We start from the raw sequence: 18,213 nt of genomic DNA on the forward strand, positions 1-18,213 counted from the left end.
TACAGCCCTTATACCAGTGACTCTTTTACAATGTAACTTTCTATAAGCGGAAGTGTCTTGAAAATCGGTTAAGTATTTTCTGATCCATTACACTTAAATCTTTACTTTTTATTAATTTAGATTCACAATTTATGGAATATCTAAATTTATATTTATTATTTATATATAGAGGACCTCTCTGTAACATACAATAAAATATAAGGTAGTATTTAAGGGTTGTATATAATAAAATACTTGAAGGACATGGTAAACATTTATTTCAGGTTTATAATGCATCTTCATCTTCAATTTAAAGTACAAAATTACATATTTTCTCAGTCCTATACCTGCTGGGGTCTAATTACCTAGCGTTCAGTCTTCTTCGCATACATAATATACCTCAATTTTTTTATTATAATAAATATATATACGTATGGTCGGCAAAATATGTAATCTATTAATCTAAACAGTCCAGTAAAAATATTTTAGCCAATTATCAGTTAGTTTGAATTTTCAATAATTACTATTTCAAATATGAATTTGAAATGAGAACAACAAAAATTAATGACGTTACAATGTGTTGCAAATAAAAAGGGATCATACATTTTATATGTCTAATATTAGACAATTTAATATTCCACTAATTCTTAGATTAGTGATAAGAAATTACAAATAAAGCAGATCACATTACGCTGCACTCCGATCATAAGCCACTTGATCATCTATGGAGACCATAACATGTAAATTCTTGCTGTGGAAACAATAATGTGTCGTTAAAATCGGTAGCACGATATGAGATCTGCTTAATCTGCCACTAAATTACCAGTTTAATCTATAGTATAATAAATATGTAATAAACTTATTACTTTTAATTACAGTTTCTGAGTATTGTATAAATAATGAGCTTTTGTGTCTTATATAAAATAAAACGTACAACTCAATTAGACATTAACAAGTATAAATATTGTACATTTCTAGGTTCGAGGCAGTAGTAACATAGGAAGCACGTTGTTATAGCCAGGTATAACAGATATACTGTTCACTCATTTTCAAAACAAGTTTTTGAGATTTCACAAATTAATGTTTCCTTCTACATATGGTATGCACATGAACGGGTATATTTCAATTGAAATAATAATTAATATATATTCATTCTAAATTAATAATATTTTCTTTTTCTAATTACAAACCTGCGTTCGATTTATAATTTGTTGAACATAGACAATTTGTCCTTAATGCAGGACGCATTAAAGACAAATTGTCTATGTATTTGCAGTCCTGTCGAATTGTTCACTCCAACGCTAATCAATATTCAGATATAAATCATTAACTACACTATTATGTTTTATAATCCATACATAATGCCAAAAAGTTTTTTTATTTTTAATTTATTAGGCTTTAGCCAGGAGCCATCTACCACAACATGCTAAAGAGTATGCTTTAAAAAAAAATGCAGCCTAATTTTTAATTTCTTTTTTTTTCTATTTAAATATACTTTATTACTTGTGAAAAACTTATTTACTTTAAAGGGATATATTTTATTCAGCAGGCTTCTTGCAAGACTGAATATATATTTATTATTTGTCAAATTTCCCAAGTGGGAATGTAAAAAGAATACAATATATAAATATATAAATGTTCAACATAATTTTTATGAAATTTGAAAAAAAACAATTCCAATATTATCACAAATAAAAAAGTTATTATGAGAAACGCCCGTTACATTTGCGATTTTCTTTTCCAATCTTACATAATTGTCTGTGGTTAACACTTTTTTAAAACTTTTTTATATTTTTAATTTAATTTTTAAATTCACAGTGTTGTCTTTTAAATTCAATAATTATCATAGACGTAATGGTAACTAATTTTAACTAGAATTTTGGCGATTCGAAACATTATCAACCTTTTTACAAATTAACAATAGAAAAAAAAATACAGTAAAAAAAGTAATATGTGACTCTATGTCACACACAGATAATACACATTAGAAAATACGTGAACATGGAACGGAATCTTTAATAAACTTAAAAAATAAATCTAACAGGACTTTGAGTAAAAAAAAAAATGAGCAATAATATTTAATCCAAAAAAAGATTCTATTCCAAATCACAAAATAACACAGTTTATTACTATATCGCGGCATTGTTAAACGATCCGGGACCAACTGAACCCATGGATCTTACCCCACGTTCCACTAGACCAGCAAACAATATTTTGAAGTACCCACTAGCCCCTTTGAAACCCTGGCGAGTGATATTAACATTACATTTTAAACATTTGGATATCCGGTCTCCATTACCACATAGATTTTTTTGTACATTGACAGAATGTTTACTGACGGGTTTTAATTAAACGGCTTACTCAATTATTCGAGGGTCGAGTGAAACGGTTAGGCGGTAAAATTTGACGTTGCAGTGGATACATTCAGTAAATATAGATTAACCCCATCTGTCATTAAACAAGCCGAGAAATAGAATTACAAACAACGAACAATAAATTAAAACAAGATCGTTATCACAACCACACCACCATCTAAAACAGCATTATATTCAAGATAAATAAAAAAAAATCTACAATTGACCTAATTAATACGCTATTTCAGATAAAGTATTAATGATAAAGGTGATGTTGTTATCCTTGTGAAGTAATAATAAATCATGTAAAATCATGAGTAGTTACGCATGTGACGGCCATTTTGTAACTGTATGGACGTACAAAATGGCGGCTATAAGACGACTGTTTTTCTTTATGCGATTTAATATTTAAAAAAAATTAATGAGTAAATACGAGATTCTCATGATTTCACAAATTGTAGTATTTCAAATTGGTTATAGGTATTGTTTTAATTTAGATATATACAATATAATAGACAGTTGGAATAACGCAAGTTGATTTCATAGCCGAGACAATATTTTATTTTGTTTATATAAAAATATAGCAACAAATACATGTAAATTTGTTTTCATACAATTCATCAAACTTGCGTCATCATTTCATCATATATTAATAACAGAAATGGAAAATCCCGTATTATTTGTATCTAATACGGATACCGTTTACAAAATAATGCCTATATTGATACAAGCCTATCGTACTACATTACACGGGCTTTATCAAGACGCCACCTCCATAAACGAAACTAAAAAAATAATTACAGCAAATGACTGTCTAAATGTACTTTGGAAATCATCATTGATCAATCATCATGCAAAATCTAAAGCAATCCAGACCACTAACAACCACGTAATATATAAGATTGTGTTATTTTTTAAGAATATAATTTTAGGAGTAAAATAATATCAAAGTTTAATGTAACATTAAGGTGCGTATTCACCAATGCATTTCCATGTAATGTAACAGTTCAGAAATGAGTTAATATGTTAGCGAATACGTTAGGACAATATCGTATCGGATATATCGTTAGGGCAAATTAACTCAATAAAACAACTTTTGTAGTTCCAACACAAACGTAAATTACTATTTTATAGATTTTTCTTTAAAAGTAATTTTACTGAATGATAATTTAACAAGATCAACTGTAAATTTATTATTTTATTTATAAATAACGAGAAAATAAAGAAAATAGTGAGTAGGAATTATTTCGAAACTACAAACATTAATTCATTGAGGTATCTACCTATGTCAACGGTATATTCAATACAGTATTACATGTAATGAAACACTGTATTTCTACATTACACGAGCGTGCTCCAAGTCTGTACGCACCTTTACGTACATAGCGTAACAATAAGTGTGGGTGTCAGTGAATCTAATTAATTATTAGCAAGTCTATCTATTGCCTTCATAAAATACACGCTAAGGATAGCTATTTGCATATATTGACTTCTTTTACATCAACAAATAAATATACACGAATGTTATTAACAAAAACATAGTTCTCAATGAACTTATATCAATAGATTAAGTAACTGGTTAAACTGTTACTTGAAATCACAATAACTAGTTAAATAACAGTTTCACTAGTTAAATAGCTTATACAGGTTTATTGGAGGCCAAATGTTTATTTTTATAAATTAAATGCCTATAGAGGTAATATATTCTGGTGTAATTTCATAGACAATAGACGAACCAATTTACTCTTTTTCACCACCAAATCATCACTAATTTACAATAGTTAAATCAGTAGAGGGCCTGTTTATATTTTTTTTTTCTTTTTTTTTGCAATTTGAGTAAAAATTTATATAGAACTTCGACACATGAAACTCTTATCAAAAATCATGCATCACGTAACGTAATTTTATAAATTATTAAATCATATTACTCTCGATAATTTATCAGATAATTTAATATTAATCCACTTAAGATAAGGGCCAAATGTGATGATGATAAGGTGGTTTTATAGAGTGCAATTTGTTTCTAAGGAAATTTATATCTAAAGCATTCGTTTCGTTCGTAATCACACATTCGAGCAGTATTTTAGGTCAGGCGACGCAATATATCTCTCTATCAATTATTGCTATAAATATGTACAAAGTGTACAATACGAGAATAAACGTTACAATCGTTTCATTCCAATTTCGAATGAGGTATTTTTTTTTATTTATGTATTCGAGATGTTTCAGAGTATTTTAATTTCAATAATTAGTCACTGTACAAAGAAGTGTTTTATGCCAGTAATACGACAAGTATGTCTAAATTAGACAAAGCTATGCGTCCCGAATTGTTATGTCCTGAAAAGCTATGTCTCATGGGGCATGCCAAAAGAGTTGGATCACAGATTGTTTCTTACACTATGCTTTAGCATTGAACAACTCAAATATGTTAGTAATATAATAATTAACAACTACTGACAAACCTATTTATGGGGTATGTCTATGTTCAGCAGTGGACAGTTAACAGCTAATAATGTTTAATTACATTTCTAATCCGACTACATATATTCTTTTTCAATTCGAGAATAAAGATTTTTTTTTTTAATTCGATATGTAAAAGACCCTAATAAGTGGCCAGTATCTATTGTTTTTTTTCTCGTATTGTAACACTTTAATATAGCTTAAGCGTATATAAGCTAGCTGCACATTAAATATTTTGGAATAAATGATATTATACTAATTTCCGATTGCAAACATCCTCGATTTAAAGCGTTCTTCTTATATAATCTATAATCGAGCGTTCACAATCGATCCATACTCATGATAAATAATTTTCGTCTGTGGTTTTTGGAATGACCTATTGTGGTCTTGGGATACAGTCTTATATAACCTTCATAACTTAATATATGTCTACATGAGTATGGATTTATAAACAGAGGCGAATTAAGGGCGAACTATAGGGATTCATAATCTGTAGTGCATTACACGATCTTTTTAAATTGAAACAATAATAATGGTGACAGTTGGCAAACCTCCTCGCTACTTCGTCTAGGATACAGTATTTGTTTCTTTACACATATATCTTTTCTTTATCATAAAGAAAAATATAGCATCACATGTGTTAAGATGAAGAAATATGTACACTAACAAAGGCACTGGGCAGATAAAATATTCAAGATAAAAAAGTGACATCCCTTCAGCCCCTGGCGCCACCTTAGATCCGCCCCTGTACTAACGACTAGATTATCATAGGATAACTTGAGACATTTGATTAGCATATCGATATCTCTTCCTATCTACTTCTACTTCCGTGTCTAAGCCACGTTTCACAGCCATACTGTTAGACGGTTGTACCGTATCTATGCTAGCGTCTACTAGTCTATTAGATCTACAATACCTGTATTCTGACGGGTTGTCGACCCTCTGGCACGTTGTGGTAGTCGGCAGTTGCAGCGGGCGGTAGTCCTGAGCGGTCGGTGCACTGTCGTTCAAATCCAACACACTGTATGTGGTGTCGGTTTCCACAGGGCGTTGGCGGTAGTCGTTGAGGTAGCTGGTGCTGCAAGTGCTCGATGCGGGCGACACTTGGTACGGAGACGTGCACGGGGTGAGGTTCGGTGACGTATGTGCACTGCTGTACCCTTGATCGGCTTCGGTGTCCACTTGGGTTTCCCGAGACTTCACCATTTGCATCATCCTGTGAAGAAGGAGCATGTTAGATGTGTAATAGTGAAATAATTATATTTTAATACATCATACAGTCAGGATTTCGCTTCGGTAGTATAACCATCAACGGGATATCGACCAATATGGAATATCAACCGTCTTTTCGGCCTTTGATCATCATGTTTTAGATTTTTAGAAACTGATACTAAATAAAATAAAACTAGATTAACGAATTGGAAACATACATTGAGAGTTTCGTACGTAAAATAATTTGTTAAAAAGTTTTGTTTTTTTTTTTTAAATGAAAAATTATTTGAATATGTAGATATGAGGTAAATAAACCATATGTGATTATATTATTTCTTATTAAATGTATATTATATACATAATACCTACAAAATATAGTTATAATTAGAAATTTATAATTTTCTTGATAAAAACGTATAACCAAGTTTGTTTCTGACAATTTTCAAGTTTTTTTCTTCTATAGGTACAAATTATTTTGAGTTTAGGTAGATTGTCACAACTTTCATAGAATGACCTCTGGTGGGATAGGCCATAATAATGATGATTTTTAAATTTTTTTATTAAGTGTCAATAATCACTCCATCGAACTGATCTAATCATCGAAATAGGATATCTTGTGTTTTTTTTTTGATGGGTGAAAATGGTATGGTAGCCCCGCCTGCGCTAACGGGACACGCTGGTGGAGCACCAGTGAAGGGTGATAGATGAGAATGAAAACAGGCTAGTTAGCCCATCATGATGAATTCATCAGGATTAAACCATGATAGTTTCCAGGGGGAACTGCGAGGAGGTCGACCTGGTTGGGTATATTGCTAACAATCCCTTTCGCCCCGTATATCCTGTGTTACGAAAAACTAGGTAAAATAAAACTTGCTCCTTAGGATATTGAATATCTGGAGCACAATCTGGGTATTGGGGAGGCGTATGTTCAGTGGATGCGATGAGGGCGAGGGCACGTACTTTTGCAGCAGGCGCGCGACGGGCGCGACGGCGGCGTGGTCGCGGCCGGCGCGCGCGGCCAGCCAGGCGGGCCAGGCCGCCAGCTGCAGCCCGGCGCGCGCGCACGCCACGCACGCGCAGCCCACGTCCACGCTCTCCAGCGCCACCAGCCGCACGTCTGCGGGCGACACACACGTCACTCACTTCAAATCCACTACCAAAAACGCTACACGCTACTAAACAAATAATTACTTTTAAAAACTAAATTGCTCAACAGATTTTAATAAAATTTGTCTTTTATTTATTTATTTATAAAAGATACACCAACAATATGTTCACAATAATTAAACAGTTTGTACGATGTTATTAGTAAGTACTGTAAAATTGACTATTCAAAAATTCTTAAATCTAAGTTTACTTGAACAAAAACATTTCTTTTTTCCTTTTATTTTTATTTTTTCTTTCGTCTTTATCCTTTTAGATAAAAAAAAAAATCCAAATCGGTTTACAACTGACGGAGTCTACTGAAAACTGCTTATCCAAATGCCAAATGCATATTATGCCAAAGAACTATAGATATCTTAAACCATGGGATATCGTTAAAATAACATAGGGTCTATGAAATGATGATATAAGGCAGGGGGAAGCACAAAAGATCCCAATGAGTCGACGTGCAATGGTTTAGCTGACCCCAAAATAATAATAATAATATAAGCCTTTATTAAAGAAGTAACATAATAAAAAAATGTAAATAATATTCAATCAAACTGTTCTGAAATTCCTCTCTTTTCCAAAGACAAAGGCCTCCTGAAAATCTTCCATTCTATTCTGTCTTTGGCTATCCTTGTCCAAAATGAGACTGCTTTTATATCTGTAACCCATCGAGTCAGTGGTCTTCCCTGTCTTCTTTGGCCTATTCTAGGGTACCAGTCTGTTACAGTTGTTGCCATAATATGTCTGCCCATCTCCATTTTAATTTTTTTATTGTATAAATAACATTTTTGAATTTTGTTTTCTCTTTAATTTCTACTAATTTAACCCTATTCTTTATTTTAATGCTCCAAGACACTTCTTTCTATGCTGTTTTGACATCCATTTTAATTTTTTAAGATTTTTTTCAGTTAATGGCCATGTTTGACACCCAATGTAAGACAAGGTAATATGCATGTATCAAACACTTTCTTTTTGTCATTCATATATATATATTTGCTTTTTCATAATCTCTTTTAATGACCAATACCTATTCCATGTATTGAGGATTCTCTGTCAATCTCTTTGTTTGTGTCATTTGCAAGAGAGATTATTTGGAGATATAAATATTCCTCAACATAGACATCGTTTTCCATTCAACAGTTTTTGTGACCATTTGTTAATACCTTTGTTTTCTTGATATTGAAGACAAAGTCCAGCTTTCATGCTATATCAATAGTTCTTGAACCATGATTTGCAAGTTTTCAGAGCTGTCTGTGAGAAGAACTATGTCATCCGCAAATCGTAAGTGTTGTCAAGAGAGGCCGTTTATATTCAAACCATAATGATATAATCCATTTTTCGTAATATCTGTTCTAGTCAGTTGTGAATAGTTTAGGGGAGATGGGATCCCCTTGTCTAACGCCTCTTTGTATAGGAGGGTTGTCCTGTTCTTTCTAATCTTACTTTTGCTGTACTCTTATAATATATGTTACGCAATAATCTTATGTATTTGAGTCTCTATGCCCCACCTGCATCCGTAAAGCCTCCCATAGGGACTCATGTTCATTATGCCATATAATCAAAAAACACAGGTAATAATCTAGGCTGTAATTGGTATTTTTCTACAATGAGTTTAACTGTATGTATGTGATCTAGATTCTGTGACTTCTGAAACCAGCTTTTCTTTTGACTGGTTTTCATCCAATATTTACTATATTATATATCATAAAAATACTTTGTAAATCATAATCTAATTGGCCTGTAATTATTTACATCGTTTTTATCTCCTTTCTTGTGCATTAATGTAATTACAGATTCAGTCCATTGTGCGTGGGGATCTCTTCAGTTTCTAAAATCTGATTGAATAATTTTGTTAGTTGTGGTGCAATTATATGAACATTTCAGGAGCTCATTTGTAATTTGATCTTCTCCTGGTGACTTTCCATTTTTTTGATGGAAGGATGGCCTTTTCTGTTTCTCTTACTAATATTTTTGGTACTGGACATTGATAATTATTTTCTTCTTTAGTTAATTTATTACTAATTTTATGGGATGTATATAAATCTTTATTTTTGCTATATTTATAATTTTATCTTGCATGTATTTTGTTTTTTATTATTTATCAACTTGGTTGATACTTTATATGTTTAGTTCTTTTATAGCCTTTTTTACTCCTCCAGTTTTTTCAATATGTCTTTTAATAATTAATTAATAAAAATGACCTGTATGTAATTTTCTTACTAATGTCAGTAATCTTTTTGACAAAAAGCTTTGCGTCGTACAAATTTTAAGAAGAAAATCTTATTCTTGTATTAGTTCAAAAGTTCTTAGAAAAGTAAAATTTGAATTAATCTTTCGAAAAGCGCGCGTATATTCTTCTTGCACCGAACTGGGTTTCTCATTAATATTCTAAGATTAAAATATTCATGGATATTTTTAGTCGCGAGTTATGTAATTGTGTACTTTCAACTTTTTAGCTATAATGCGTTTTGTGATTTGCGCTTATTAATATCTAATATATACTAACCATTCTGTGGTTGCGAAGAGAAATTTAAGTTATTGATAACATTGACATCATTAATTAAATTTGTTTATTACATAATATGAAATCGAGCTTCCAAACATTAAAATTGCGACCATTTGGATGTTGCCATGACCGGTTCGACGTTAGATAAAGAAACTGTTCATAATTGCTAATCTATGTTCTAATGCAAAAGTCGACAATTCTTTGACCATTTTGACTTCTTAGACCTTGACTATGTTGACGTTGAGTGCATTAAAAATAAAATAGGACAAATATAAAACACTATATCCAACAAAGATTGAGATTTCTTATGCCTTTTTACAAAATTCAGTTGAAAATCCCATTCAATTAAAAGCCACTCACCTGAGAACTGATGCTATTCAGAGAGTGAATTATGCTAATGAAATGTTTAATCGGTTTACTTCTGTTCACATAACTGCGCATAATGTTCTCTGATGAGGCACACTTCCATCCATTAACGGAATGCCGCACAGTTGAAGTGAAACAGGGTCTTCAAATCGGCGCTATTGACCTTTTCTTCGCGATTAATCCAAAATTTTGCATATAAGTTGAATTTACATAGATTCTCTAAATAGGTTTCTGATTTGGTGGCCGCTTAAATATATGTAATACCAGAGACATCGATCATACACAGTTGACCATTGTTTTTGAGGATTTTACGGCAGAGAGCGTGCTGATATCCAATATAACTGTGTGGCGATAGAATGTGGCCACCCCGTTCATTCCTGTAAGTGTTGTAAGAGAGGACTAAGATAATAATGATATAATCCCATTGTTAGCAATATACCCTGTCAGGTCAACCTCCACGCGGTGCCCCCTGGTAACCAACGCGATTATTTATTGTACAACTCATTGCAATACTGCTCATCCGTTATCCGTCATCCCTTTTGTCCAAACAAAGTATATCTTTAAGAGAGGGGGAGACATTTCCATTATGCATTAAAAAATCACCATAATTCTCAGAAATGGCAGCACGTGAGAGGTACGATGGGCACAGTGGATTCTGTGACATTTACCATTTTTCATTAACTGCCAGCTTATTTACTATACTATATATCATCAAAAATAAATAAATAAAATTTAAAAACATCCGCAGAGAAATGGTAAGCATTTCAGCAGTGACGTGCCGCGCAGTCATCGACAATTTCAGAAGGCGTTTGCAAGAGTGCCGTGACTGTAACGGATTACATTTGGACGACGTTATTTACAAAAAATAATTCCCATATTTTGTGGGCTATATCGAGACAAATGAAAATGTATATTTATTCATAGTGTAATTAGTTTTATTTTAATTATTTTTTTTCATTACTAAGGACTTATGGGCCAAAATTAAGAAGAAAATCTTATTCTAGTATGTGCAGTGTTAAATTAACAATTATAAAATTTCTTAGTAAACCAACAATTACCAGAGACTTTGTACAAAAGTCGTTTGTTTGGGCACCTCTGTCCCATTCGTGTTTCTACTGTGAAGCAGTTGTATTTGCATATCGATGTTTCGATTTTGAAGTGTAGGATATGGCAATGAATTTACAGGATACAGAGGAATAACACCAAAGTCGAGAGAGTGTAGTATAAAAAAATACTAACAGATTAGTTTCAAAGAAATTTTATCAAAATCTTTTCAGTAGTTTAGGTTTTAAATTAAAATAACTGGTGTTGCCATAATTAAAGTCGGCGTTTTGTGGGACACAATTTAAATTGTACGAGAGCGAAGTGCCTATCTATGGAAAGCGATTCATGTATAGTGCATGCAATGCAGTAAAGTATGTATTTTGTATTTTGTCAATTAATTGCTAATTAAGCACTACTTGTACTAGGTTAATGTTTCGCCCTAGATAATAATCGGCACAATCTTCTTAATTGTTATTTAATATTCTTATATATTAAACTAGCGACCCGCCCTGGCTTCGCGCGGGTACACATTACATCACGTCACATTAGAAATCTCTAAATTTATCAATGTTTCTCTACAATATTATGCGTGTATTATACATATAAACCTTCCTCTTGAATCAGAATCCAGTGGGAGTATTTGTACAAAAGTCGATTGCTTGGGTACCTCTGTCCCATTCATGTTTCAACCGTAAAGCAGTTGATTGCATGGCTGTGTTTCGGTTTGACGGGTGGGATATGTCGTGAATTTACTGGGTACGGAGGTATAACACCCAAGTCCTCAGGTATGGCAACGCATGGGAGGTATCATGGGCGAAACAGTATATTCTATTATGTCCATGGTACTGCTCAGGTAGGCCGTCAGCTTGTTTGCCATTCTAAGTTGTATAAAAAAAACTATCTATTTAAAAAAAAAACCGCTTCAAAATCCATTGCGTAGTTTTAAAGATTTAAGCATACATAGGGACGGATAGACAGCGACTTTGTTTTATACAATGTAGTGATATGTTTTTATAACACGTATCATGTTTCCCTTTTAAGTTGAAACGCCTGTTGTTTCCACGCTTGGCAGCCGCAGTTAAGCTTTGGTTGTTTGTTTTAAGAGGGACGCTACTGCCCATCCCTCTACTCTACCATTAAGTTCCCTTAGTCGTCAATTCTTGTGAATTTCGTCACGATGAGCTAACTGACCTGCTTTCATCCTCGCGTATTGCCCCTCATTGGTACCCCACCAGCGTATACCGACAGCGCAGGCGGTGTTACCATTCCATATCATCCATTAAAAAAAAGACACCAACGGGAAGAGAAGGGGTGGTCCATTCTATGTTGGGACCACTCGGTAAGGGCATGATGTTGTGTATTACTATCGTACATATTCATTTTGTGACAATTTAAACTAAATGACATCAGCGTATTTGATGAAATTTATGTAAATTTCAATGTATCACGAAAATGCGTATAATGATAATACTTTGCTAATTAGATGTAAAATTAGTATGAAATTAACGGAGTTACATACAAAATTAAAACTATTACGTGCTAATGTTGTATCATTTTATATGTAATAATAGTAATCACTACATAGTATAAAATATAATCGCTGTCGCTGTCTGTCCGTCCCTATGTATGTTTAAATCTTTAAAACTACGCAACGGATTTTGAAACGGTTTTTTTAATAGATAGAGCGATTCAAGAGGAAGGTTTATATGTATAATACATGCATAATATTGTAGAGAAACATTGATAAATTTAGAGATTTCTAATGTGATATCGTAAATAAACACATTTTTTGTGTTTACATTGCAAACGTTGGCTGAATCCTACGAGATAAATCAAAATAATGTATTACAGTATTGTTCACCTTAAAAAGGTCAATAAAAAAGTCCGCAATGATATATGTCTATCTCTTAAGGATAACCCACAATAACCAGGGGGAAAAGGATTGTTAGCAATGGAGTTTGACAGCCCCATCGCTAGCAATATATCTTATTAGGTCGACCTCCACGTGGTTCCCCCTGGAAACCATCGTGAATAATTCTTGTTGAATTCGTCACGATGGGCTAATTGACCTGCTTCATCCTCACCTATCATTCTTCACTGGTGCCCCGCCGGTGTATACCGACAGCGCGGGTGGGGTTACCATTTCATTATCATCCATTTAAAAAAACCCACAATAACCATTTTTTATCCTTTACATTTTACGAAAAAAAATGGCTTATTTACGTAGTGATTTTAAGCAATACATTAATTTTTATCCAATTAAGTACCTTAAATACATTGTCAATTCAATATAGATAAATATGGCTCTTTACAGCATGTAATTTAAATGAATATTTCAGAAGATATTACAGATTTAAAATGCAGGGACATAACGGGCGCGGTATTGCACCCGTGCGAAGCCGGGGCAGTGTAGTATAAAACAAAGTCGCTTTCCGTCTATCCGTCCCTATGTATGCTTAGATTTTTAAAACTACGCAACGGATTTTGATGTGTTTTTTTTTTAATAGATAGAGTGATTCAAAAGGAATGTTTATATATGTAATACATGCATAATAACACTGATTTGCCTGCGCTAACGGTTGAAACGGGTGAGGATAAAGCAGGTCAGTTAGCCCATCGTGACGAATTCAACAAGAATTGTTCACGATGATTTGCAGGGAGAACCACGTGGAGGTCGACCTATTAGGGCATATTGCTGGCAATGGGGCTGTCAAACTCCATTGCCAACAATCCCTTTCCCCCCGCTGTCAAACAGTTGACCCGTTTTTGAGGCTCGATACTCTATCCATAGATTCTACGAACGTTACATAGAATACTTAGATATTTATAGTTGTTTAGATGCTTACTTATAATCTGTACTGTACATTAAAGCCATTATATCGTAAACGAAGAAAAGTATTGTGCAATAGAGTTTAATGTGATGAAATATGGTGTAATTACATCATACACTAATATAATATCAGGCAACGTGTAATTAAGTAATAGTTGCATCAATTTCATCAGAATTGCCACTACAATTTAAACTCTATTTTAAAATGCACGATTGAAAAGTGCAAAAAAGCAATTTCGAATGTACATGTTACAATTAATTAATTATTGAGCAGTCACTTTAAAATGCTTATTAAAAATTAATTATATGCACGATTAGATGACGTGGTATTTAACACATTACGATATTTGAATGATTCGTTCAAAACGATTTCAAATATACTTGTACATTCCTTTGTCTATAAATTGTTATGCTATTAAACAAGCAAGGCTTTGTTCAGTAAAGAAAAGTCGGCTACAATCTTTGCAAACGTAATATGACCAATATGGGGGTAAACATAAGAGGGTTGACGTCAGGCAGGTGGCCGGTCGTAAAACTAAAAACCAAGTCTTTTTGTAATATGGACAAAATCATATTACGCTGACCCCAAATTATTGGGATAAGGGTAAGAAGATGATGATGATGGGGGTAAACATAATGTTTTGTAAAAATAATCATTGAAATTGGTACAGAATGGGAAGATATATTTTATGCAACATAATATGGCAAACGAACTGACAACCCACCTGATAGAATGTGGTAACCGTCATTTATAGACAGAAATAATACTATGACTATGACTACACTGTAATGACTATGGTACCCTCATATTGGGGGAAAAGGGATTGTTAGCAATGAGATCTAACAGCCTCATTGTTTGTAATGCTACTAAACAGGTTGACTTCCACATGATTCCCCCTGGAAGCCTTTGTGATTACTTCTCATGAATTCGTCACAATAGACTAACTGACCTGCTTTCATCTTCATTCATCATCTTTCACTGGTGCCCCACCTCACAGTTAGCATAGGCGGGGTTACCATTTCTACTATTGCATTAGAAACAAACTTTGCCTTACTTGTGGTTTAATATTTTATGTCACCATACCCTGTAATTTCACTGCCACATTTTATCTTTGAAATCATACAACCATGCAAAGCTATTTCATATATGGAATATGTTCACTGACCGAGATAAAATGTAGCCTATATCCTTCTTTATGCTTTACAGTACATAATACCAAATTTAATAGTAATTAATTATGCTATTAAGTCACTAAGATATAACAAAGGTGGGCCGTCAGCTTGTTTTCCATTCTAAGTTGCATAAAAAATAACACACTTTCATGTTTGTAACATCAGTATAAGGAAAATATTAAGTGCCATACATCACTTGGTGGGTCCACAAGCTTGACAACTCTATGTTACTGAGAAACCAGGCAATGGAAACCTGGAGACACTTACCCAGAACAATAACAAGTTGTTTTGTTTAAAAAGTTTGTTTTCTAAATTTACCCAACAGAGACTCTAATCCGGGATCTCAGTTACACAAGGGAACATGTTCACCGTTGCACTAAAGCAAGTGTGGGCGTGTAAAAGATTAATTTACGAAATAAATACCTGTGGTGACTGTAGGTGGATTGTGGGTTTCTCAGCTTCCTGTTCCAGCAGGTTTTTCCATATTTCCTCTCTGTACTCAGTGTGGTATTCTTCATCAGGGTCTATTATTGGCTGCAAAAACAAATAATAATTAATAACATACAAAATCAAAGTCAACATCTGTTTATTTCTAATGCAATAGTTTCAGATAATTTATGTATTTATTATTGTTTCATATTTCAATACCATATTCCAATTTTAAACATTAACAACACAAATATTTGGATTTCTGAGTTCTCAGTCCACTTGGTATTATAAAAATAAATACTATCATAAAAAAGAAATTATTTTATGTCATACTATTTTTTTTTAATAAAGTGAGGACACATTGTTTCTATAATTTACTTATTTAGAGATATTGATTTTAAATACACATTTATCATTATAGGAAAAAAAAATTACATATATTAAATTTAGCTTATACTTCACATGAACTATATTTTTGTACAGATAGACTGTCTAAACACAACAACTCTATACTTTCTATATTACAGATAAGGGTTAATTTAAAATAATAAATTAGAGGTTTTGTAGTCAGTGACCAGCCCTAACCTCATTTTCTTATCATCATGTTAATTTTGCGTATATTAGTGGTTTTTACATAATTGTTAGTGTATATATGTTCTATTGCACGTTTATATTTATGATCTTATATATATAATGGCCATATAACTTTTTATGGTCATGTGAAAACTGATCCTCGTTCTTTTAAAATATGAAACAAAGTACAATATATTGGAGCATATGTTTTATTCAAGATTTTTCTATCATTTATAAGAAATGCATACGATAGAAAAAATTTGTCGCTTACATTGGGATTGTATCTTGACACTGTTGTCTCGACTTTCGGTTCATTTTCTTTTGATGTGTGGCTCCTAACACTCGACAAGTTGAGTTGGGACATGTTTAAGGACTCCATTGCAACGTAATAATGCGGTCAAGAACTTTAAATGTAGCGAGGTTCTTGTAACACGTCGACGGGTTCTGACGTTCACCACGTGGAAACTAACGTCAAAACTACCGTGAAAACCACGATAGGAAAGTAATTTTCACTATATTTGCTGCATACAATGAAAGGGTACAATCGTAGAACTCATTTAAATATTACATTATTTAACAAAGCGTTTTAAAAATAAATTATTTGATATTCGAATATTAACATGATACTAAAGAAGTGATGGTATGCAGTCTTGACAAAAGAATGAATAGATAATGAAATGAAATGAAAGACATATGTGTACCTTTTTTTTTCTAATAATGTATTTTACGGCTTTAGAATACATTATGATTGCCAGAAGCATTTTTGATTTTTAACCAATTGTCAAATACTTTTTTTTCCAAATCGATGCAATTTTTCACTTTTAATCAATCACAAACTTGCATCAATTTTCACTACGTTTTGCCATGAATTACAAAATTAACGACGAAATAAAATTCTTATATATATATTTTCTTCATGGCGACGAAGGCCCCAAATAAATAGTAAAAGATATGGCAGTGATGACAACAAATATCGTCTTCATTCTCCTTTTATATTTTATATTCATTATTTATATTTTATATCGACATCTCTAGTGACGTACAGTTCTATGGCCACCTCAAAGATAAGGTAAATCTGGCACCCAAAAAGCTTGGTCTGCTTAATATAGCGTAGTAATACTTTACGCTGGATCAACGATTAATGCTGTATTAATCGCAAATCCGGCCCTGCATGGAGTATTACTGTTACTTATGGGTGGAAATACCTAAATATGAGCTTGAATCCTTGCTACGAGCTATGAGAATTGTCGCTGATCCCAGGCTTACGAGCAGTATCAAGCCCTTAAGTCTCAAGAGAGATTTTGTCTGACTATCTGTTGTATCGCTTGTACAATGGACTATGTTCAGAGGAATTGCTTAAAATAATACCCACGGCTAGAGATGGGCAATCCACCTGGGTGGGTTTAAAGTCTGGTGGGTAAAAACCGGGTGTTTTGGGTTTATTGGGTTTAAACCCCATAAACACCCAAATTTTTGGGTGTTTATGATTTTGTACTTCATCATCGTCATCTCAGCCGCAAGACGTCCACTATACTGGACATAGACAATATTATTATGCAGCCTACAGAATAAAAACTTTTAATTTGATTTTGAGTTTATTAAGAAAGAGATGAAAGTAAAATGTAAAACTACAGTCAATCACTGTCAGATTCAGAGTTATTACAAGCGATGAATTGTATAGGTTCGATAGGCTCTATTTCGTCTAAACTGTTATGTTCATTTACTTGCTCAATGAAAGCTTCTAAGGTATTTTCTTCATTAAACTGAATGTCCTCGCATTCAGCTTTATGTTTAAGATTCCAGTTATAACAAATGAATGAAATTTTTTCAGTTCTTTCAGTTGTAAGTCGATTTCTTTTGTTATTATGTATGTAGCCTTGGATACTAAAGGAACGCTCAGTGGCTGCCGAAGTACAGGGAGCTGATAGAATACGAATCGCTACTTTGCTTAACTCAGTGGAACCACAAATACCTTTCCACCATATTAGGGGCTCAATGCTATCTAATGAGCTCCATACAAATCCTCTGGCCCAAAAGTTTTCTTTAGCTTTATAACACGCCAAATCTGCCATTACATTTGACAAACTTAAGTGTTGGCTTAAATTGTAGATAAACTCCATACCCTTAAGTTCTTC

At 33.0% G+C, this 18,213-nt stretch overlaps 1 protein-coding gene across 1 annotated transcript; it reads right to left on the reverse strand.

Moving 5' to 3' along the window:
- Window positions 1–240: 240 nt before the first annotated feature.
- Window positions 241–16,759, reverse strand: LOC113522287 (uncharacterized). The gene is made up of 5 exons (XM_052900569.1): window positions 16,350–16,759; window positions 15,500–15,610; window positions 9,664–9,667; window positions 6,966–7,143; window positions 241–6,009 (listed from the first exon to the last, which is right to left on the reverse strand). The coding sequence occupies exons 1-5, from the start codon at window positions 16,455–16,457 to the stop codon at window positions 5,559–5,561; spliced, it is 852 nt and encodes a 283-aa protein (XP_052756529.1). The 5' UTR covers window positions 16,458–16,759; the 3' UTR covers window positions 241–5,558.
- Between the last annotated feature and the right edge of the window lie 1,454 nt (window positions 16,760–18,213).

This window comes from Galleria mellonella, unplaced genomic scaffold (assembly GCF_026898425.1).
Source record: "Galleria mellonella isolate WM207_F2 unplaced genomic scaffold, CSIRO_AGI_GalMel_v1 utg1267, whole genome shotgun sequence".
Taxonomy (NCBI): domain Eukaryota; kingdom Metazoa; phylum Arthropoda; class Insecta; order Lepidoptera; family Pyralidae; genus Galleria; species Galleria mellonella.